General features: G+C 41.5%; 1 protein-coding gene across 7 annotated transcripts in view; it reads left to right on the top strand.

The window, feature by feature from the left end:
* The window catches only part of Anks1b (ankyrin repeat and sterile alpha motif domain containing 1B), an 864,790-nt gene that overhangs the window by 326,697 nt on the left and 513,115 nt on the right, over nucleotides 1–24,978 (top strand). For all 7 annotated transcript variants that reach the window (XM_050145702.1, XM_050145698.1, XM_050145703.1 and 4 more), the window contains one exon: nucleotides 8,501–8,681. In XM_050145702.1, coding sequence (XP_050001659.1) covers nucleotides 8,501–8,681 — 181 coding nt within the window. The remainder of the gene's footprint in view (nucleotides 1–8,500; nucleotides 8,682–24,978) is intronic.

The raw sequence follows: 24,978 nt of genomic DNA, 5'->3' as shown, positions 1-24,978 counted from the left end.
CTAGCCCTTACAGGCTAATTCTCGCACCTGGACTAGCCCATTTCTAATAATGTGTGTAAGTACCCCAAGGTGCGCTTACCGGGAAGATTCTAGCCTACATCCATCTTCATCGCGTGTGCCTCAGAGAGCAGAGCTATCGCGTCTACCCAGGAGAGCTGAGCATGGCGTCTCTGCTCCAGCAGAGCTGTAGGGTCTCTCCGGGAGCAGAGCAGAGTCTGACCTCACTTCCTCTTCCGCCCAGCATCCTATTCTGTTTCCTCCTCCCATCTATGCTCTAAGCTAAGCCAAGCAGTTTCTTTATTGCTCAGCCAATGAAATCAACAGATTGATATATGACACTCCCACATCAAGGCTCGAGAAATATTAAGCTCCTAGCCCTACTTGTAATTTTATATTCACTTCCCTTTTAATCTATGTAATAATTATGTCCTAGAGTCAGGATGGGAGGATCACTCATTTTTAATTCCATACACCTGTTTTAATTTTGGCATACTCTCTTGCTGACTCTAAGACCTTACCTGCATCTGAAGTCCAGAAAATAGAATAAGAGCTAAATTGTTTTTTTTTCTTCTTCCTTCCTTTCTTCATTTCTTGCTTCCTCTCCTCCTCCCCTCTCTCTTATTCCTTCTTTCTTTTAACACATTCCACTGCCCATTATGTAGCTCTGGCTCTACTGAAACTTACAGAGATCCACCTGTGTCTGCTTTTGGAGTTAGGAGTGAAGGGTGTTTTACTATGCCTGCGTTAGATCTACTTATAATACCAACGTTACAATCTTTAAAAGAAAATGAATCTCAAGTGCATAAAACATCCACTCCTAAGTACATGACATTTACTTACATCTATTTCAACTCCTGGGTGGAAATTATAGATGTATGCTTTACCATGATCAGGAAAATAGAAGAATTGTATTTTACAAACCTGAGTACTATACTTCTACATTATTAGGACAAGTTTTCGTCATAGTAATGCAATACTCACACACACACACACACACACACACACACACATACACACACCCTACATCTCATGAGGGAAAGTTATGTCTTTTTGAAAAGAAAGAAGGTAGATGATGTTTTTAGTTTTCGTGCATCTCTAACAAAAGCATTGTTGATTTTCTTCAAGTCCCTTTTTCTCTGCTGTTCTCAGAACTCTCAGGACAGGGCTGGGAATACAGTTCAGTGGTAAGGGCTTGATAGGCCCGTATGAGGCCCATGTTTGATCCCTGTTGGAGACGGAGGCAGGAAGTGGTTGGGAGGAAGCAAGAGAAAGGCTTCACCAAGAATTCTAAGATGAGTGGATCAGTCATTTCCTTTTCCTTGCATGCAATTAACTTAGTAAAATAAACAAAACTAAGAATAAATCTACAGAAGTGCTGAAAATTGCAGTGTTGTTATGGGATATTCTCAAAAATCAATATTGTTAGATTTAGACAAAACCAAAGGTACAAATGCACAGTCCAGCAGGAGGGAGGACATCAGAGGAGTCATAAATGAGTTTGATATTCTTAGAGCCCTGAAGGAAATCTTGAGGGCATGGTTATCAAGGCCAGCTAGAAGTGGTCAGAGCAGCTGAGAACTTTAGCACCTTGCATATGGAGCAATGGGTTTCACAGTTTGTCCAACAGTAATGGTTACTGCCTAGGTGCTAAAGGAGCCTCTGAAGCTCCTAAGGAGTGAACTGTAGCAGGAAGGGTTGTGGCACCACACCCTGGTGATCAAAATGAGCCACCTGAAGAATGACAGACACCTAGATCCCCACCCCACTGCTAAGGTTAATTTTTTAAAATTAATTTCTTATTTTTTTTTAGAATTTATTCTTCTCTCATATATTGCAACCCTTACCGTGGTTTCTGCTTCCTCCTCTCCTCCCAGTTACTCCCACCCCCACTTCCATCTCCCCCAGATCCTCTCCTTTCCTTTCAGAAAAGGGCAGGCATCTCAGGGATATCAACCAAACATGCTATGTCAAGTCATAATAAAACTAGGCACATTCCATCATATTAAGGCTGGATTAGGCAACCAAGTAAGAAGCAAAGGGTCCCAGTAGCAGACAAAAGAGTCAGAGACAGCCCCGTTCCTACTGTTAGGAGTCCCCCAGGAGCACCCAGTCACAACCATAACATTCATGCAGAGGACCTAGGTCAGACCCATGCAGGCTCCCTGGTTGTCGACTGAGTCTCTGTGAGCCCCTATGAGACCTGGTTAGTTAATTCTGTAAGCCGTGTTCTTGTGGTGTCTTGACTTCTCCAGCTCCTACAACCCTTTCTCGCCTTCTCCCTGAACTCTGCCTTATGTGTGGGTCTCTGCATCTGCTCCTATCAGCTGCCAGATGAAGTCTCTGACAGCAATTATGCTAGGCCCTGCAGATAGCTAGATTCAGCATAGTAAAGAAAATATGTGACATTTGTCCTTCCGAGATGGAGGTACTTTAGTGATTTACCTGTGCCATTCATTTTCCTGGAGATTACATACTTTTGCTCTTCTTTAAGTCTGCAGAAGACGCTGTATATTCGTGCCATATTTTCTTTATATGTGCATCCGTGAATGCACACCTGAGATGAAGCCATAACTTGACCGCTAGGTGTTTGTGTCTCAATAAACATAGCTATTCTGGTATTGTTGGTCTATCCTGACTTCTGTTTCTTTGGGTATGTATTTAAATGGGTCTTCCATACTGATTTCCATGGTGCAGAGGACCATGTCTTTTCCATGTCAACAGTGTGTAGAGATTCATACATACATATATACATACATACATACATATATACATACACACACATACATGCACACCTTTGGCAGCATTTGTAATAACAGGCTTTTAAAATTACTTGAGGGCATTTAAAAGTTTAAGGCAAAGCAAATTTTATCTTTAAAATGCCTGAAAATGGTTTCTTTTCCTTTAGGTCCTCTGCACTGTCTCCAGAGCTTAGAGAAGGGCTTGGCACATAGCCAAGGGCTAATGTGCGTCTGTTGAATGAACCAATAGAAGTAGAGTAAATGAAGCTTCTCAGTGCTCCCAGACTAAACACAAGAAGGCTCAGCATAGCCATTTGTAAAGGGCTGTAGAAGTAAGACATAAAGCCATCATTGGGGAGTGCCCTGTTAGTATAGGAATAAAGACGAATGACACCATCACACAAACCCAGTCTACATCCAGAAATGTATTGTATGATAAATGGGCATTTCACATTAGTGCAGAAGTCAGGATAGTGGTACAACAGGTTGTCATTTGGGGAAAATACTTGTAATTAAATCCCACTTCCCAAATACTGTATACTCAGAATGTGCCAAGGCTGAAGAAGGCCCTCAAAGCAAATACTCTGGCTGCTCATTTTTACCATCTAACTTAAAAAAAAAGTACATATGAAAACACCTCATTGTATTGAGACACGGAGCCTGTGGGGAGGTGTCTAGAAAGTGTGTCATCTTCTTGGGGTCCTATTAGTGTCACAGTGAGTGTTCTGATAGTCTGCAATCTTTCCAGAGAACTCATTCTGCATCTCGGTTTCACCTGACTGGTTTATTTAATATTACCATCGACTTTTGCTAGTGCCACATCTCTGCCCTGACACCAGTGTGTCCCTCTAGATCAGCTTGACATTTGGTTAGGACAGCGTCTGAAACCCCTTCTAATTGAATTAGGCAATTTCGAGTGGTTGGAAATCAACTTAAATTTAAGTAAGAGGCTTTTTCAAATGCCTATTGGTTTAAGTGATTTGAAAAGAATAAAGGAAACATAAAATGGAAGCTTAAGGAAAGTTTGGAAGGAAGAATCATATTACCTAGTCAGGAGTTCGTTCGTTCGTTCTTTCTTTCTTTCTTTCTTTCTTTCTTTCTTTCTTTCTTTCTTTCTTTCTTTCTTTCTTTCTGATACATTCTCTAAAGCCCAAAAGCTCAAACTCCTTTTCTTTATTTTATTGATTTTATTGAGCTCTACATTTTTCTCTGATTCCTTCCCTGCCTCTCCCCTCCCCTTCAACCCTTCCCCATGCTCCCAATTTACTCAGGAGATCTTGTCTTTTTCTACTTCCTATGTAGATTAGATCTATGTATGTCTCTCTTAGGGTCTTCATTGTTGTCTAGGTTCTTTGGAATTGTAATTTGTAGGCTGGTTTCCTTTGCTGTATGTTTAAAAAACACTTATGAGTGGATTAATATCTGGGTCTTCAGTTCAGTTCCATTGGTCCTCCTGTCTGTTTTTATGCCATTTCAGGCTGTTTTCAGTACTGTAGCTCCGTAGTAGAGTTTGAAGTCAGGGATTGTGATGCCTCCAGAAGTTCTTTTATTGTACAGGAATGTTTGGGCTATCCTGGGTTGGTTTTTTTTTTTTTTTTTTTTTTTTTGCTTTTCTTTATTTTTTTTTTTGAGTATTTTTTTTTCGAGGTCTGTGAAGAATTTTGCTGGGATTTTGATGGGTATTGCATTGAATCTGTAGATTGCTTTTGGTAAGATTGTCATTTTTACTATGTTAATTCTACCTACCCAAGAGCATGGGAGATCTTTCCACTTTCTGGTGTCTTCTTCAATTTCTTTCTTCAAAGATTTAAAGTTCTTGTCATACAAGTCTTCCACTTGTTTGGTTAGAGTTACTACAAGATATTTTATGCTATTTGTGGCTGTTGTGCAGGGTGATGTTTCTCTGATTTCTTTCTCAGCCCATTTATCATCTGTGTAAAGGAGGACTGCTGATTTTTTAAAGTTAATTTTGCATCGTGTTGCATTAACTAAAAGTGTTTATGAGTTGTAGAAGTTCCTTGATAGAACTTTTGGAGTCGCTTATGTAAAATATCACATCATCAACAAATAGTGAGAGTTTGACTTCTTCTTTTCTGATTTGTATCCCCTTGATCTCCTTTTGTTATCTTATTGCTCTAGCTAGGACCTTAAGAACTATATTGAATAGATATGGAGAGAGTGGACAACCTTGTCTTGTTCCTGATTTCAGTGGGATCACTGTGAGTTTATCTCCATTTAGTTTCATGTTAGCTTGCTGTATATTGCCTTTATTATGTTTGGGTATATTCCTTGTATCCCTTCTCTCTCCAAGGCCTTTATCGTGAAGGGATGTTGTATTTTGTTGGGAGCATTTTCAGCATCTATTGAGATGATCATGTGGTTTTTATTTTTTCAGTTTGTTTATATGGTGGATTACATTAACAGATTTTCATGTGTTGAACCAGTCCTGTATCTCTGGGATGAAGCCGACTTGATTGTGGTGGATGATGGTTCTAATGTGTTTTTTTTATTCGATTTGCCAGTATTTTATTGAGTATTTTTACATCAATGTTCATGAGTAAGTTTGGTCTGTAATTCTCTTTTTTAGTAATGTCTTTCTGTGGCTTGGGTATCATGGTAATTGTAGCCTCCTAAAAATAGTTTGACAATGTTCCTTCTGTTTCTATTGTGTGGAACAATTTGAGGAGTATTGGTATTAATTCATCTTTGAAAATCTTGTAGAATTCTAAGCTGAAACCATCTGATCATGGTCTTTTTTTTATTGGAAGACTTTTGATGACTGTATTTCTTTAGAAGTTATAGGTCTGTTTAATTTGCTTATCTGATAGTGATCTAATATTGGTAAGTGATATTTATCCAGAAAGTTGTCTGTTTCCTTTAAGTTTTCCAGGAGTTCTTTTTTATTTCAATCCTAAGTGGATCACATGCATGTGCTCTACCATAATGCATGTACTTCTTAATGTTGTATCAGAATATATTCCACCTACATCTTTATGTCCCACAATACTTCTAGAATGGGTTCTGACCGGCGAAGATAATTCAAAGTAAGTATAACACATACACATAACCCTCACTCTGGCAATAGAATATTCCTCATAATTCCGTTTGGGAATTATTGGAGTCTGGCTTCTTTGCTTTGTACCAAGTGAATCCCACTGGGCCCTCCTTACAGATGTGCCCTGTGCTTGGAAATAGTGCCTTTTGCTCTAAAGCATGTCTTCGTGTCTGACTGTTGTGCCAGTGAGGTCTGTGGGGCAACAGCGCTTCTGCTTTGGCTTGGAGTCACTCACCTATTATCCTGCCTTCTGTGGCATCAACCTTTAGGGTGGGATTCTTGACCAATGCCCTCTTAAGCCTGATACACCCATCCACCCTAATGACTGCCAGGAAGGGTTTAACCATCACATTGTGAAAAGCCCCATGCTTTAGGGACCAAAACAAGGATAACAAATAAAAATATCCTGTAGTGAGAGACCATGGAAAAAGGTGGGTTGGGGGGGGGGGCAGGACTGCTTTTTTGGTACCCTCCCTCAAGTAGAAACCCAACAGTGGATTCCCTGACCTTAGCGTTCCCTTCCTGCAGCTCCTTTATGTGTGGTACTGTCTTTTGTGTTCCCTGCAGCTCCTATATAGATGGTTCCGTTTCTTCCCCATGCATCACTTCTCCTCCCACTGAAGAGCTATAATGTCACTTCTTTATTGCTCTAGCAGTACTTGCCCTGGTGTCTGCAATTAGTGTACACTCAGCAATATTTGTAGGATGAATTAATGCCGCCAAATTAGCCTATTTATCTTCATAATTGCATAACAACTTGTGTTTTAATGCAATTAGAATTGTGGGCAGCCGAGGCTTAGAAACATGTATTTAAGAAACATTTAGGTGGAGACCATATGCATCAGTGGTCTTGACCCTTAGAAGGCTCACGGGAAGGAGCATTAGTGGGAAGGCAGTCCATTGCCTGTATATAAAGGGAAGCAAAGCACAATACAAAACAACAAAGCTAATTCTTGACTGATGGCCATATCTGTTTCTATTAGTGCCCCTGTAATAGCGTGTGCCTCCTTAATGGCTGCTCCAGAGAACAGTGGAAAGGACATTGAATGTGAAACTGAGATTCAGTAGCCCCCAGGGCAGACATGTCATGAGAAACCAAGCCTGACATTAAATCCTCATCTTTCATCCTTCAGAAGCAACTGCATCTTGTGTGGGAACTAATCTGAATTCTGTCCCCGAGTGGTGTCGCGATAATAAATGACGTGCCTGCTCCTGTATAATAATATTGTGCCTCTCAAACTTTTTAAATAATAAAAGTATGAAAGAGTAAAGCATCTAGATCATTTCATGCTCTCTCTATGTTTTTAGATAATTTACTACTACACAGTGATGTAGAAGAGACACAGAATTTGAGGTCTTTTTTTTTTTTTAAGAAAATGATCTCTGAAGACAGTGATCCAAACATGTTGGAACAATGAAAACACTAATAAAACAAAGGCTGTTGTCCTATAAAAAAATGAATGGATAATAAACTTATTGAATAAAACTTAACTCCTATTATTTATTGCAAGAAAGAATATTTCACTTCTATCAACAAGAATAATTAAAAGTTAAAACTTGGATTGGGTTTTTTTTTTTTTTTTTGGAAAATGATCTGAGGTCCAAAGGGCTGTACTTTTTCTTAACTACAATGTTCTAAGCTCTAGTGGGCAGGAAGAATGGGAAATTATTAATACTGTTGCAGAAAAACCCCAGAAGCCTCCTATGGGGAGTAATCCGTGACTGACAGAGAGCATAGATTATATCTGCAATTGCTCCATGATTTTAACTTTTATGTTTAAATTGACTTTTCTTGCTATTTGGGGATTAATTAAAATCCTTAAGAAAGAAAATCAAAGTTCACTACAAATACTAAGTAGATTCGTAGATCCTAGAAAATGTTCCATATAAGTTCACTTAATTCTCGTGATTTAATTCTAGCATATGGTACTTAGGGATACCATCTAATGCCACCAATTCCTTGGGCTATATAAAAAAAGCAAAAAATAGAACTGCCTTAATTATACTTCAATGTTGAAGGGACCTTTTGATATTTGTCTCTGTCTCCTCAGGGTCCAGTGAATGACAGATGTTTAATGAATGTTGGTTGAAGGGAAGGTGACTTAAAGTTGTAACTTTCAAAATTGATTATTGAGAGAAATGCTGTGCGTTTGATTTTGTGATCTTCTGTGGAAATCAGATAGCCTAAAGTAGCATATTAATGGTGTCATAAGATTTTCAGTTATACAGTTTTTCACTATCATCAACTGATTGACTGGTGTCTCTCTCTGCCGTGCTGGCTAGTTTTATGTCAACTAGACACAAACTAGACTCTTCAGAGAGGAGGGAGTCTTGACTGAGGAAATGCTTCCATAAGATTAGGCTCTAGGCAAGCCTGTTGGGCATTTTCTTAGTAGTTAATGAGGGAAGGCCTGTCCATTGTGGGTGTGCCTACCCCTGGGCTGGTGCCCCTGGGTTCTATAAAAAAGCAGACTGGGCAAGCCATGGGGGCAAGGCAGTGAGCAGCACCCCTCTGTGGCCTCTGCATCATCTCCTGCCTCGTGTTCCTGCCCTGTTTGTGTTCTGGTCCTTGCTGCTTTTGTTGGAAAACTGGTATATGGAACTGTGGGGGAAATAAACATTTTCCTCCTCAAGTTATTTAGAGAGTGAGGTATAGCTAAAGGCAGGAATGATTGTATTAATACTCTTGTCATCTTGTTTATTTTAGCCAAAACAACGAACATCTATTGTGTCTTCTCTGGATTTCCAGCGAATGAATCATAACCAAGAATATTTTGAAATCAGCACGTCTACAGGGTGCGCCAGCTTTCCTTCCAGTCCTCCAGTTAGTCCGCCCACCTCTTCCGTGGGAACCACAGAAGTCAAGAACGAGGGAGCTGAGCACACAGGTAAAACAGTTCACTTTATGCAAGTATACTTTTGAGCTTTAACAGAGTCTTTATGAGCTTTGGTGATTAAGAGAAATCTTCATCCAAATTTTATTTCCAGTTCACATTTTATGAGCAACAGTATAGGGTATTCATATTTTTATTATGGCAAGGGTGTGATACTGTTTTTAATACAATAGTGGTCTTTCCAGTGTTGACATTAATGTAACAATTTAATATTATTATGGTTTTAATAAAAAGGGGCCTAGAAATGCTTTTTTCTTCCACTGTCGTTCACTACTCTCCTGCAGTTCTATCAGCTAATCAACATTAGACCTGTTGATAGCTGCTTTGAGACTGGAAAACCCTTACCAAGGATGTCTGGTGAGACTGAGTTCGGCACTGTTGCTAAGACAGATGTCACCACTTACACCCAAGTGAACTTGGAAAAGGAGGGGTGTAAGAGGGAAGTAGTCCCGCCCACTAGGGAAAGCTTTCTGGGTCTAGCCAAGCAGATTCACAGTGTTTCTGTTCTTCAGAGAAGAATGAACCAACAGCTAACTGATGCAGACGTGAGAAGTATCTTCCTCTTCTGTCTAATTCACAGCAAACACACTGCCCAGTTGTTTCCATCCAAATAGTTTAAGATTGGTAGATATGGTTCACATTCATTTTAGAATCCTAAACAAAAGTCAGTTCCATTATTTCGACCATGTATCTGTTCAAACTGTCTGCATATAGATATATGTATGTATACTTACATGTTTAAGTCTTTTCACCAACACTATTATTAAAAGCATCAGAACAAACATTCTAAAAAATATACAGCTAAGGAATTATCTTCTCTGGGGTTCCAAGTAATAACACTGATGCTCTGTAGAAGCCAAAATCCAATCTTTCATAGCAGCTGGAGAGATATTTATAAAATGTAAATCAAGGTGCACCATTGGTGTGTTGATGTATGCCAAGGGATTTGGGTCCTTATATGGCCAATGAAGCCATCTGTCACCTGGTTCCAAAATTGCTGTGGAACCTGACCTTCAGCACACTCACCCAGGCCTCCTTTGCAGGACCCAGGCTTAGGGACTTCGGCAATCTGGTTCTTTCCACCTGCAAGCTGTGTACTTTAATGCCGATGTTATGGAGAATCATTTAGGTTTTGACTTGGTCATGCTTCTTCACATGATCTTCAGAGTGTACTATCTTGAGTAGCAGTTCTTAATATGATGAGGATTGTGGTAAGAAAGAAGCAAAAATAAATGCAACGGTTCCAATAATTTAAAAAAAGCACATACTTAGTGCTAGGTGAGACAGTGTTTTTGGTATTTCCCTTATATCAGCTCATCATAACCTTTGGTGGGCATACAGGTTGAGTGGTAGCTTTTACAGTGAAGGAAATTTGGGCACAAAGAAGAGCAATAACAGCCTCCCACCCAAACAGTGCTGGCATTCAAACCTAGTGCCAGTGTCCCTATTCCCACACTTTCCTCTGTTGCTATGTTCACTTTGGTGATATCTGTAGGAGGACAGTCTAGCCTCACACTCATGGTCCTACCCTAGCTCCCTGTGTGCTGGAATTACAGGGGTGTAGCACAACACCTGGCTTGTTCTAGTTACTTCTATCAAATTTTCTGTTTTTTTCTTCTCTGGTCTTATCTGCATATGAAATAATGCCGATGGCTTTTCTGCTTAGCAACTGTCTTGTCTCTTCTTTCTAGAATGTAGACTATGGTAGATGGGTTTGGCACATCATAAGCCTTGAAGTCAGGCTGCCTAAACTGATTACTAATTATGGGACAAGCTCAGTTTTTGGTGCTACAGGTCTTCTCCTCTAAAGAGAGAGAGTTATAGAACAAGGAACTAATTAGATTTCCTTAGCCTACAGTGTAACAGTGCTTCTAAAGCCACAATTAACATCACATCCTATCAGGCATTAAATTGGTGCTCAATAAATATTAGTAACTGTCCATAGTAGTTGCAGGAATTGCAATATTCTTATACTTCCCCTTCGTCTACTCAAAACTCCACATTTCTTCAGTGTGTATATACTGTTTCCCGTACAGAAGAAAATGGTATAGGATGAGGATTAGGATTTGCCTCCTAAGGAGAAAGGGCATTTGGACCCTGGAAAGGATTCGGGGTGTATACAATTATTATTCACCCAGAACTTACTTGATGCTCAGTTCCAGATCTTAAAAGCCCCCAGTGGAAGAAGTGGCAAGAATTGCTCTACTTCACCAGCTTCCTTTTATTTCAAACACAAAGGTTTTCAAGGATGCAAATTTTGCAGTTATATTTGAGGTAGATCGAGATTGTGCTCATTTGTATTTTGTTTTTGTTTCAGTTTTTTTGCCATTAAAAGTCATAGCTGTAGGTATAGAGCCTAAGCCCTGAACCCAAGAGAGAGGGTAAGAACTCTCTTTTGCTGCATCATCCAGAATAAGTAGTGTAGTTGTTAGCCTGGGATGCTTTCTGTCTGCCTTCAGCTGAGCGGAAACCTAACTGTCCAGACGGGTCCCAGCAGCCTTGCCTTGACTTCATCCTGCAAGGCTCACTCGAACAGTTCACTGCAACCTCAGCAGCAAACTGGTACTTTGTAATAGTGTGCAAAGATGATGCCGATTTGCTTTAAATTAAAAGGTAAAACTTTAAGATTTTTTAAGATAGTTTTTTTTCTTGTCTAGTTGAAAAAGTAGTAGTTTATTACCTTAAAGACAGGGTTAATTTGTTACGCTTTGGACATAAGAACCTCCCTCTGCAGACCCTCCCGAGTGGCATGTACTGTGTGTTCCGTCCTGGAGTTTTTCAGTATCTCCTGTCAAATCTCTTTTCCATTCTTCAATTTGCTCTTTGGAAAAGAGAAAGTAAGATGACTTCCTTCAATATCCATGATATGTGAGTTAATACATCTTTATAAACTATGGAAACTAATATTCTTTAATATTTTCAGTTTTTATCTTTCCTTTTAATATTAATACTTGAAATCTGCCAACTTTTTAAATGCAGAAGCGTCTTTTGTGGCCTTTTCTTGACTTTGAAGTATAATTTAATTAACTATACATGTGCGGTTCATTTTATAAATGATGGTACAAAACATTAATCTTGACAAAAATGGCATTTAATAGAGCAAGAATGAATGTTGTTTTATTTTCAGCACAGTGGCTTACACCTTAATCTACTGCTATTTCAGCCAGAAATTGCGATTCCACAGTTACTGGTCTGCTTCTCTAGAAGCGACCTGGCTGCAGCCTGGCGGGAATTCTGTTCCCCTAGGCACTGGCTTTGCTGGTGCTAAAGGCAGCTTTAACTAAATAAGACTCGAGGTTCAAAGGCTGGGGTGTGAAACACTGTTAGCTCAGAGGGGCTGAATAGCAACCAGCTAGCCCTCTTTCTCTCCTTGCTGACTTCTCCTGCAAGGGGTCATCCTTCAGCTCAGCAAAAACGAAGATAGCCATGTCACTCAAAACCCTATTCTAGTATTTCAGGCGCATCTCTCTGTCTCTCCCAGGTGCTCTCTGATGCTCTCTGATGATGACTTTCTGTCAACTAGTTGCTAACTCATCCTCCTGCTCCAATGTTAATTTTATTTAATTAAAGCAAATGCTAATTAGGGGTTCACAGCATTATCGAATACCCTTCCCTGCCCCCAACAAGCTATTATACATTTAAAGGTTAATGCCAAAATTCTAGGTGAACCAACAGATTTATTTTGAGGGACAGCCATTGAAAAGCCTTCTGGACTGTGATTAAAGCTTCAGTTTAGATGTCATCCAGCAAGGCTGAAGAAAGGAAAAGCTTTGGCAGTAAGTGTGGGAATCCTATGGACAGAATTGCATTTAACTAGGGAGGTTAGTATTCATCTTCAGGAGGGGGAAGGAGGAGGAGGAGGAAGGAGAAGAAGGAGAAGAAAAGAAGAAGAAGCAGAAAAAGCAGTTGGCTAATTGGTTCTGTTGACCATAGTTCCTACATGGGCTACAAAGAGGACTAGTTACTGGTGAATTTAACAGTATAGAACTTACTGATGACCTTTATAAGACCAACCTGATTAGAACTAATGGGGCAAGCATCAACATAATGTGTGCAGGGAAACAAGAGGTGAGGACTTACAGAGGGCGAGGATAGACCATTGTCAGTCTCACCAGGGTGTTCGTTCCAAAAGAACTGCTAACTTCTGAAGAAGGAGAAACAGGGAGGGGTCTGTGAAATAAGGGGAAAGACTGACTTCAGACAGGAGTATCTTGCCAGCAGGAAGGATGCGTTGGGTGTGGGTGAAAATGCAGGCAAGGTCACCCATGCAGCAGTCTACAGAAAATCTGATAGTGTATACATTCTCTGTTAGGTAGAAAGCAGTGGCTCCCACTGGGAAGAGAGACAGCTAGAGCACAGCATCTGAGAAGAGGTGAAATAGGTGCATAGGAGAAAACAGGCATGGAGTGACCTCTTCCCCCCCCCCCCCGCCCCGACCGACATAAAGGCCGAAGTGAAGCTGTGTGCTGTGTCACAAAGCACAGAAAAGACTAGCCAGTGCAGTTCTGTGTTTCCTCCAGCCCGCGTCAACTGGGAGACCCAAGAGCAGAAAACTGAACTCTAGACAAGTTCTGGATTTTCTATATGGGTATACTGAAGTAAGCAATTGAAGAGCAAGAAAACAGGAATGAAAGAAAGGATAGAAATTTGATACAGAATGGATATGGAGAAGGGAGAGAAAGAACAAAGAGATGAGTAACAATCAAACACAAGGGGGCCTTGAGGGCTGAAGATCCCAGAGGGCAAAGACTTCTATAGTCAAAACATGAAGAAAGCTGGAATGGAAGCGGAGAATCTGCAGTGGGAATGGACATGAGCCCAGGGGTGGTTTGATCTTGAGACCATGGTAGTAAGCCTGGGATTAGCCTGTACCCCTCAAAACAGTGTCTGTAGTTAGGTCAGTATGGTTTTCAAGAGGAGATACTTGGTGTGCAGGGCCATATCTACATATATGTTAGTCTGTTCAAAATATTTGACATAATCTTCATTTGTTCAGTAAGTTATAATATAGGTGGACGTTTCCTGGACCTACCTCTCCTGTGTTTTGTCCCACTCTTCCTTGAAGAACGGTGATTTTCTGTTCCAGGATTTCTAGGGTCCTCTTGAGGTGGTGATTTATTCCAAATTTGCACCCCCATGGAGCTCTCTTCTCCTGACCCCATACATCACAAGTATCTTGTTCTCATATGGACCACATCCCTGACCTGAGAACCCATCTCCTTAGGTTCTCAGTCTTAGAGTGGCTGCTGGCTTATGTGCTCCTCCCAACATGATCAGGATGATTTTTTTTTCTTTTTTAGTAGAAGTCGTGATGGAATTTAAATGGTAGAATTCGGGGTCTATTTGAAGGTAGAGATAACATGTATTTTGGTGGTTGGATACAGGATATGGTAAAATGAAAAGGAGATACATATGATTCAAGCACTTTGGACCTTTGTAAATCATTAAAAGGATGGAGTTTATCGTAGTTAAGATGGGGAAAGTTCAGTTCGGACATTTTAAACTTGGTATCAAAAGAGTTATATTAAGTAGGTAGTTGAGACAGTGGTTTGTCAGTGGGCTGAGACAGAGTGGGAGAAACCACGTGATAATTGTATGCTCATTAAAATCAAAGGGTAAAAATTTAAAAGCTCAAGAAGGCTTGGCCTACAGTAGGGGACTACGTTTGTCAGTAAGAAGACACTGGTGAGGTGTGTTGTGGATTGGAGCTGGGGGAGAAGAGAAAAACAAATCCTGACAGATTCTTCTGTCTTCTAGAAAGCTAATCCAGAAAGCTCTTTCCATATAAAGCATTCTGTGAATTAGCACAGTCTCAAGGGCACCTGCCAGGCAAATCAGCCGTCCTGGGTAACTAATTACTTCCAGTTCTCCTGTAGTTTCAAACCATCTACCTCCTGCTGGAGAAAACTGATGGGGGAGAGGAGAAATATTTTTTTAAGTAAAGTAGAAAAGTGCTTCCTTCCAAATGGAAGGAAAAACAAAACCCAGGAGCCATGAGGTATTCAGTACCGTAGGATGGATTTCTGCAGAGAGGAAACACCAGAGACGCAAAATCAGAATAGAGAGGGCGGCATGCGCGCTCCCACTGGGTAGAGATTGCCAGAAAGGGAGGCAAAGGCCTTCCTTCTGATTAGTTCACAGGGATGTGAACCAGACCCCCTGAAGTCAAGACCTTGTTATTACAGCAGCTGCTGGACACAGCTTGCTGAGGGAGACTTTGGCCACAGATGACAAGAAAACCAAAGGCAACCTGAAAAATCTTTAAGTTCCAAACTAAGATTTAGTGTGCATGGACAGAAGGAAGTTAGGAGTTTGTGAGGGTGATGTATAATTATGTCTTTTGGGACTTCCAGAAACAACCCAGTATTTGATTTGTTATCCTTTCACAATTTTATACATATATAAAGTGCTTTGATCATGATTACCCTATTATTCTCTCTTATTACCAAACCCTTTCTCCCTCTCTCTCCCTCTCCCCCTGTAGCCCACTATGTCACACAGGAAGGCGGGATATTTGCCCCTGATGCTTGACAAAGCAAGGAAAAGTTGTGTTGCAATAGTTGAAAACTGTGAAAACAGCGGGGACACATGTGTGATGTCGATATGTACATGTTGTGGCCTGGCTGCATGCCACCCCACCCAGCTTTCAGCTCAGTGGCCTTCTGAGGCCCCCTTCAGGAAGTCATAGGAACTTGTGGATTTCATGACCACTTAAGGAAAATAAAAAGGGTTCAGAAAATATGTCCCCAAGGTTATACTATTCCTTACCATGAAGAACTACCAAGCTTAACACAATGTTGCCATGCCCAGAGTCTCTAAGAGACTAGGAAGCCAGGCCCCCAGTTATTTGCCTGTTTTCCTTGCAAAGCCAGAGCCCAGCAGGAAACCCCAGGAAATGCACTCCTACCTCCCACTCACCTCTCCTGTGGAAATTGCACCAGAACGTGGTTAGGTCCTTTCTCACCTGGGTCCAGCTTCTCGGGTGTCTGTACGTCATCCTTCAGAACCCAGTCTGTGTGTCTTACGTAGCAGTCTGCCTTCAAGTCTGCTGGCTTGCTAAGCTACCTTGTCCTACATGAGGAGAAGTCTCCAGACTATACTGGGAGTGGAAAGGATTTAGGCGTAGCAAGATTTGCCGATGGATATGTATTCCCTTCTTCTCTGAAATTCCTTTTATGTTGGACTAGCACTACTAAATTTAAAAAATATATGAGAGCAACATATATGCTTAATTGATTCAGTAGCACAAATGCTTAATAAATAGATTCACTTTTTTATAACACTGTATTAATGTGAGTCCAGGTGGCAGTCACAGCTCGGACCCTTAAACCTCCAATACAAATTGGGAGCATCCAGGGGAAGTGAGTCTAGCTGGGCACCAGAATCTGAAATCCCTACGGTGACTCGGAGCGAGAAGATTGACTAGCCCCCCGTTTGGTGTGTCCTAGGAAGGGGAAGCAGCACAAGCTGGGTGTGTGTCACTGGGACAGCCAGTGTTGAAGATCCCGGCAGAGGTGAGGTAGCAGTGGTTGGGGGATGCCGTTCCAGAGACATGATGTTCTGAGAAGTCCACCTTTCTTTCAAACTGCATTTTATTAACTCAGTTTTCTCTTGCTTTTACCCGGAGTTAATACAGGTGAAAATATAACTACTTCATTAACTCGACTTTTCTATGAGAATCCAATTCACCATAGCGTATATCGTCTCTTCGGTTACCATGCCTGTTTTGGTTTTATGAATAGTGTTTCTCTCTCGTTTGATTTTCCTCTGCTGAGATTGCTTTCATCACTTGACCTGACCCCCCCCATCCTCCATTATCAGTTATATTTGTGGGATGTGCGTGTGATCATTATAACAAAATGTGAAATGGGGAGGGAGAAACTATGATGATAATGTTTCAGAAGAAGAAATACGATGATAATGTTTCAGAAGAAGGAGCCGGGGGAATCTCCTTGGGGTTGAGTCCATGGTGCTGGCTGGGGAGAAATCCTCACCCTACCACTTATGGTAAAGAACTTCTACCACTACTAGCTCCGTTCCTCTGGTCACATCTGTCGCTGCAGCCTCCCCGTCTGTTCTTTATCCTTGACTGTGATGGGAAGGTGGTCTGTGTGCTCACCTGACACTTGCTTTTCAGAAGCTTTGCTTTTGTGTGACATACCAAGGAGGACCTAGGGCAGAGCGAGAATGAGTAGCTCCTCACTGCTTCGCCGCCTTGACTTTGGAAGCCTTAGCTCTTCTGGTTGACTCTTGACATCTGTGGCAGGGAGAATTCTAAAAGAGCACCCGAGTTCTGCTTTCTGAGCGTTAGTCCTGTCTTCGAGTCCATGTGAGTTGTGATGTATGCTAGTTGCTGACAGAGGCGAAGGGACGTAACTCCCTTGCATGTTTAATGGCAAAGTTGGAGGGAGGTGCGAATTCAGTGAAGGTCTCCATCGTTGACTTTAAGTTAGTCAAAGGAAGGATTCTATCAGTTACCTTTCTCATTCCTGTGACAAACTCCTGATAGAAGTAACTTAACGGAGAGCGTAAGTTTGAGAGGGGTCTGGGGAGGTGAAGCTTGCTTGCCTTCAGGCGACCCACTTCCACCAGCCAACCTTACCAAGGTTGCGCAGACTCAAAACGGCGCCCCCTGCTGGAAGCATGTGTTAAAACAAGACAGGATATGAGCTTTTAAGGGACACTTAGTTCAGACTCAGCCACTAACAGGGTCTCCTTGACAAGCCACTCCACTCCTGTGACCTGGAGGCCAGTGACGGGGAACAACAGTCTTTCTCTCCACGCCGCTGGTGTTGGAGAAGCAGGTCACACAATTCTATAGTTGTGAAGAAATGAATCCTGCCAAAAGCATGAACTCTGGAGCGGGAACCCTGAACCTCAAATGGGACCGCAGATTCGACCACTGCCTGGATCACAGCCTAGTTAGACCTTAATCAGAACCCAGTTAAGATTCCTAGCTCATGTAAACTGTAAGTATAAATGTATGTTGTCATAGCCACTAAGCTCATTGTAACGTGTGCAGAGGTAGAATATTAGTGCAATGGCCCATGGTCTATTCATTTGGGCAAGAAAGCTCTCCATCTTCCCTATCCCTGAGGCACAGTTCAGATCAATTGAGAGGGAAGGATTCTACCTGGCATCCCCAAAGCCACCTCAGTATCATGGATTTATTTCTATCATCCTACTTTTCCCTTTAAAATATGTTTTTATATTAATAAGAAATAAGCATGAGGCTAATGCAATAATAATGAAATATTAAGATGTAAGACAAAATATGGGACACTATATTAGTTAGAGACCATGCAGGCTGAAATCCCTGCGTTATTGATGCCTCCACCTTAGCTTCTTGTCTAGAAGACTGGGTTATTCATGTCAGCAGAACTTTTGTTTTCTCAAGCACATATTAGATCATAATATTCCACAGCTTAAGAACTTTTTATACCTCATCACTATGTAGGAAGCCTTGGGTTGGATCTTTAGTGCTGCCTAAAAAAAGAAATTTAAAAACGTATGTGCGTGCATAAAACTGCACAACAAAGAAGCTTTTCAGGTTTGACAGTCACCTTGAACCTGAGTGACTCCTGCTTCTAATCCCTGTGTACTCAGGAAGCTGAGGCAGGAGGATCACTTTGAGTTTGAGGCCAGCCTTGATGATATCATGACTTCCAGACTAGCCTGTATTACTGTGCTAGACCCTGTCTCAAGCAAAACACATCAAAATTTAAACAGACATCACTTTGAAAGTCTTTCTGAAAGCTGTTGGCTTAGCAGAGGCTTACAAACTGAAGCAATGCGAAAAACTGACACACATGAATATCTATATGATGCCCCAGGAAATATGTATGTCTGGGGACATTGTATGACATGCATAACCCAATGTTCTTTATGAGTGGTTCATTATTAATCTGATAGGGATCTCTACTACTTATTTTAATAATGTGAGATCATTACAGAATTACTTTTAATACAATATGTTATGATTTGACTAACCATTATGTCATTTAATATTAATAAAATTGTATCTGTCCCTTTTAGAAGAAAAGAATTTTCATATGAGCATGAATGAAAAGGTCTCATCATATCCAACTTAACTTTTGAAAATTTAATTCTAACTTCTGTTTACTTAGATCATGGTTCTTGTTTCCATCCAACTATGCCATTAAGTTGTAAGCATATTTTTCTTTGTGCCCACAGCACCTCAATTCTGTCAGATTAAAATGTTTTCCCATCCAATCCACCTGATAGCACACAATTCTGTCAGATAATTTGACTAATGGTAGCTATCTTATTCTATTAAATCTGCTATATTGAAACATTGTAAACTGAATAATTTATTATCATTATTATTATTTATTGCCATTATTACTTTTGAGACAGAGTCTCTCTACATAACTCTGGCTGTCCTGGAACTCACAGAACAAGACCAGGCTGGCCTTGAAATCACAGAGATCCACCTGTCTCTGCTTCTCAAGTGCTGGGATTAAAGGTGTGCACCACCACACCCAGCTGTACACTAGATAATTTAAACAACTGAAAGTTATTTCTCTTCTGGATGCTGGGAGGTGCATGTCAAGGTGTCATCAGACTTGGTGGTGGTTTTGAGTACTCAGACAGATCCTTGTGTCTCACACGGAGGAAGAGGCAAATGAACTCTCTCCAGGCTCTCCTTTAGGGGCACAGATGCCATTCATGAGTCCCCCCCCCACTCCATGACCTAATGGGGTCCCATGGCTCCCATCTTTTTGTGTGTCTTTTCTTAGCTCCGCCAATTTTCATGCTCTTCATGTACTTCTGGGAAATCTTATATAAATGCGTGTGATTGTGTTTGTGAGCCCCTTAAGGAGAGAGACCGTGTCTCAAATGCAATGTCTCCCTAGAGCCTAGAATGGTGACTCTATCTGTTATATGATAAATGTCAAATACTTGAATAAGCGAATGGATACTTGTTTTTTTGGAATTCCGCCACCCGCCATGAGCCTACTTTGGCTGTAAAAACTGATGGCTCTGGGAAGGCTATACAAAGGAGGCTTCTGCTATGGACTTAATGTTTGGCTGCTCCAAATCCTTTTGTTGGAACCTGACCCCCAGTGTTATGCTGCTTAGGTCCTGAAGGTGGACAGCTCATGAACCTCATCTTTGCAACAAGAGTATCAGCTTTCTTCTTAACGACAGTGGTCTTCCTTGGCCCTGGATTCTTCCTCTCCTTTGTTACTTCAAAAAATGCCCCCAGAGATATGATATTGTTATGTAAATCCTTCTTCCATAATCTGTTTGACAGATGAGATTTCTTTTACAATGGGACGATATTCTGCTTTGCTAGACAGTTGTAAAATAGTTGACTCGGTGCTCCCATAATATAAAAACCACTCTAAAAAGTAATATATCTGATAATTTGTACTAATTTTCTTTTTTTCTTTCTGTTTAGTGGACTATTGTGTGAAGGCTTAATTTTAAAAATAACTTTACGGATTTTAGCCATCCCTATCTTATCACTAGGTCAAAGCACAGAATAAGATGGCTATATTTTATTTTATTTTCTTGAATTGACTTCTTTATTTTGTTTTTCTCTTTGCATTGATGTATAAGCTTGAAAATGTACTGTACTGGGACCTGGAGACTTGAGAAGAATCCCATCTGTTGACCAGCAGCTTGCAAAGGTTAGGGCTAACACTTACTCAGGGATATGGTTGAGCTGTCCATGGTTCTGATTTAGATCAGCTAATGGGGTATGAGGAAAGCACATAGGCTACAAAGAATCGCACTTATTCCAGAACCAAGGTTATAATTTTTATATTACCACACTCTTTTGGATACCAGTCAGGTCTATCACTTGTCTTTGTTTCCTCTACTAGCACAGATATCTGTGGTTTATAAACTCACATGATCAGAAGTTGCCTATATAAAGCTAAGTATAGATTTCCGATCCCTTTCTGGAAAGCACAGGAGCAAACACAAAAGGAAGTGTTGTTATTCATCGAACAAACCTCTCTATTCCTGGTGATTATCCTTTTGACAAGCTGTTGGCCTAGAGGAAGGATTTAGATCACATATCACATAACTTCACAGTTGCTTTGTATTTCTTCTGAGCAAACAGTACTTGTCTAAATTTGAAGGGAACCACTGCTCTATTTTAGTCTCTTAGCATTGGCCTGTTCCTGGTCCAACGATGTGTTGGAGACCATCAATTTGCAGCTGTGTTTTATTTTTGCTATTAGTTATACTTTTCTAGAAAGGGCAACATTATAATATATGTGTCAAGTTCTCTAAGTAATTTGCCGTTTACTAATAATACATTTGCTCCCAGAAATTGTCAATAAAGAAAACAAATACTAGTTTTCTAACTAGTTTAAATCAAATACAAAGGGAACCTGAATTACTTTCTTATCCCTCATATTTGGCCTAGTACCTTTGCAGCAGCAGTTATTTTGTAAACGTTAAAATTCATCTTGATGCATTTACATAAAACTGGATCTCTATTTTTAAATAGGACCTGCTATTCTATTTTAGCAACCGTAAGCCTGAAATTCTGCAGTTGGATCCTTAATTATTGGTTGGATATAAATATGTATCCATTGCTTTTCTCATTGTTCTGACAGAATACCTGACGAAACAACTTAAAGAAAGGCTGAATTTAATTTTAAGCTAATTTTTGCTTCATGTGTATGAGTATTTGCGTTCATGTATGTGTGCACATCATATGCATTTCTGGGGCCCACGGAGCCCAGGACAGGGCACCAGATCCTGAACCCAGGTCCTCTGCAAGAGCTGCATGTGTTCCTTTTCTGTTTTAATTTTTATATTTTTTTGGTTAGGGGTTCACTATGTAGCCCTGGCTGGGAGCTTGCTATCTAGACCAAATTAATCTTGAACTCACAGGGATCTATCTGCCTCTACCTCTGCCTCTGCCTCTTGAATGCTGGGATTAAATCCTGAGCCACCACACTGGACCTAGGAGCCGTAAATGCTTTTAAACACTGACCTCCATCTCCAGCCTGAAGGGGTTCATCTTGATTGACAGTTTAAGGGTGCAGCCCATCATGGTGGGAGAGGTTCCCAGGTAGCTCTAGCTGTGGTGACAGGAGTGTGAGCCAGCTGGTCACATCATATCTCCCGGAAATTGTCAGTATAGAAGTCAGAAGCAGAGAGACATGAGGACTGGTCCTTCTTCTTTATCTAGCCTGGAGCCCCAGCACATGGGGTGATGTTCCCCACATGGTTCTACTGTCCTCAGTTGGACCTATCTGAGCATGCCCCCCAAAGACACGTCCAGAGCTGTATCTCCTAAGTGACTCTAAAGCCATTAAATTGACAGTGAAAATTAACCGACACAAATATAAGCTTAGATATTCTAAATAAAATTAATTGTATTATTGAATCTTCTGGAAATGTCAGATAAAGTGTTTATTCATTTACCTAATACTCATACCCTATTATTGCTATTCACTATTGTAAATATCTACTCAGGATACTGGGAATATAATGATGGAAAGACATGCTCCATGCTCCCCAAATTTCTATGGTAAACAAATAAATTAAGATCTAATGTTCTTATATGAATTATGATATAAACATAGAGAAAGCAACATTTAAATCTGTCTAGGCTAGCCAGGGGTGGTTTCATAAGCAGGTGATACTTGTCTCGGGTATTACTTGTTTTATGACTTGAGTAAGGACTCAGTTAACAAAACAATCAGTATATGGAGGGAGGGAGGGAGGGAGGGAGGGAGGGAGGGAGAGAGAGAGAGAGAGAGAGAGAGAGAGAGCCCTCTTGAGTCAAAATAATTCAACCTAAGTCCCAATTTCACTACTTTCCACATCTTAAAGTAAATAACATTTCAGAGAGTTTTTTTAAAAGAATGTCAGTACCTACCATAGAGCTATGCACTTGGTAATGCCCCACTGAATGCTTGTTTTCTCTATCTCCGAGGCTCACGACAGCCTTGTACCTAGCACAGATTGTATTAGCCACATTTTTAGCGAGAAAGGACACTAAAACATTGGCTTGACTATTTGCTCGGATCACACAACTTAGATAGTGGCAGAAACAAGACAAGAACATCTCCTGGTGTACTGCCCCCTAGAGGCCAGGCTTCTCCCTCCAATGGTTTATTCCATCATGGTATCTTTCTGAGTAGTGACTGTATCGTCATATTATTGTGCTTAGGTGATACTGCAAGGGACAAAGTCTCTGCTCTCGCTAGCTGATCATCCATGAGGCAGGGTAGACTTTATAGTAGCAGTTGCAATAATCCTACCAAGTTCCGTGCAAGAGCACATGTAGGTCTCTGGGGGGAGAGTGTGGCAAGATGTATTCTCGTCAAGGGACTATAGGGAGTCCGAGACCTGGAGAGTAAATAAGAACATGTGGACAGAGAGGAGAGACTATTGTTCTAAAGAGTGGGACGATTGGAACGGATGATATAAATGCCCCCAGAGTATGGAGGGCGTATGTGAGAATGCTTGTTGATCAGTAGGTAAGAACGACTGATGCATAAATGTGAGGATCTAAGTTCGGATCCCCTGACACCTACATAAAAGTTGGAGGTTCACCAGTGTTTTCTGGTCATCAGTCTAGTCTCTCCCACATCCCTCCTGAAACTTAGCCCCAGCTCTTGAGCTCCAGCTGTCTCAAGACAGTCAGGCAGAAAGGGAAAAGCACACCCAATATTCTCTCTGGCTTCCACACACATACACTCATATACTACACACATATGTGACATACATTTCTCTGTCTCTTTGTCTCTGTCTCTCTTTCTCTCTCTCTTTCTCTCTCTCTCTCTCTTTCTCTCTCTCTCTGTCTCTCTCTCTCTCTCTCTCTCTCTCTCTCTCTCTCTCTCTCTCTCTCTCTCTCTCTCTCTCTCTCTGTGTGTGTGTGTGTGTGTAGACTTTGAAGGAAAAAAGAGCTATGCTTTCTATACTGCTTAGAGACCCTAGCCACAGAGCAAATCAGTCTCAAACATCAGATTAATTCTCTGCTTGACCCACGTGGGTTTTCAGATTTCTCACACCTATATTGTTAGGTTCACGTTGGCCCTGGTGGGAAACGACCCCAGGTCTCAAGCAGCTCATGATGTCTGCTCTGCAGTGTCCCTTATTCCCTTCCGCTCTGCTTCTGCTCTGCTTCGAGGGCCCTAGACAGGAAGTGAGGCTGGCAGAGGTGAGTCACTGGCTGCTCAGATCGGGCTCTGGGGAAGAACACGTTCAAGATGTACGGTTTTACAGGACTCCTCCTCCTCATCAGCTGCAGAAGCTAGAGAGGAAGGAGGGAGGGGGCTAAGTAATCCTCACTCTCTTAACTAGAGCAGGAAGCCATAGGAAACTCTGATCATATTCCTAAAAGTTTAACGTTGAGAACAAGCAACTGTGGTTACTCCATGGGCCGAAGGTGCCAGGATCAGCTGGAATCGAGGGCACAGTCAAAGCACTTGAAAGTGTCTTCAGGCCAGCCGGCAAGGCCATCTACTTAGAGCAACGTATTCCTCCCCCTCTCCCTTCCTTCCTCCTTTTCCTCGCTGGAGAAGCTCCTTCCCTTTAATACTTTCATTTTACTTTTTAGGCCTCTGCATATTTCCATCTGGCTTAGTCTGTTCTGTGGGGACGCTACTCGTTATCTGGCTTCAGTTTTAATTTAAAAGGGAGGGAAAACCTGTAATGATGGAGCCGCCCAGGCATGTGGGCACCTGATTCATTTCCCAGGGCAGCACGGTGACTCACCCTCATTAACGCAGCCTTGCTTTGAGAAGTCTGATGTCTTATTGGGCTGCCCAGTGTGCCCACAATGAGCTAAGTGCCTCTCATGGGCCATCCTTTGCTCTTCATCTCTGCTGTGAGTCAGATGTTTTACATTTCAAAACCCCATCCTGCCTCCAATTCCCCTCCTTATAAATTATGCAGGGGCTCCACCAACAACAGGTTCTAAACAGATGTCTAGACGTGCCTCTGTAAAGCACTGTAGTGCAGGGCTGTAATTTTCAGGGCACAGCTTTATGGCCAGCAGTAGTTAGGATAACGGGCTGACTGATCCATCCACTCACCGCTCTGGAAACATCATAGTGTCTCATCGGATGAACACACAATCGTCTGAAAGGGCATTCAAGTAGAGATGCCCAAGGCATGTGAAAAGCCCGCCCGGAATCTCTGCTGGCCTCTAGACCAGTGCATGACTTGTCTGCCCTTGCTGGACTTCCTGGCTATGGAGAGTAGTCTGTCCTGCTTTCTCCTTGGAGCGCTCTCTGCAGGTGGCGCTGGGTACCAAACTCCCCCAGTCTCCATCCATCCCTATTGTCCTGTG

This window comes from Alexandromys fortis, unplaced genomic scaffold (genome assembly GCF_014885135.2).
Source record: "Alexandromys fortis isolate MF-2015 unplaced genomic scaffold, M_Fortis_MF-2015_v1.1 scaffold_50, whole genome shotgun sequence".
Classification (NCBI taxonomy): Eukaryota; Metazoa; Chordata; class Mammalia; order Rodentia; family Cricetidae; genus Alexandromys; species Alexandromys fortis.
The sequence above is the reverse complement of the archived record's forward strand: the minus strand, read 5'-3'. Positions and strand labels throughout refer to the sequence as shown.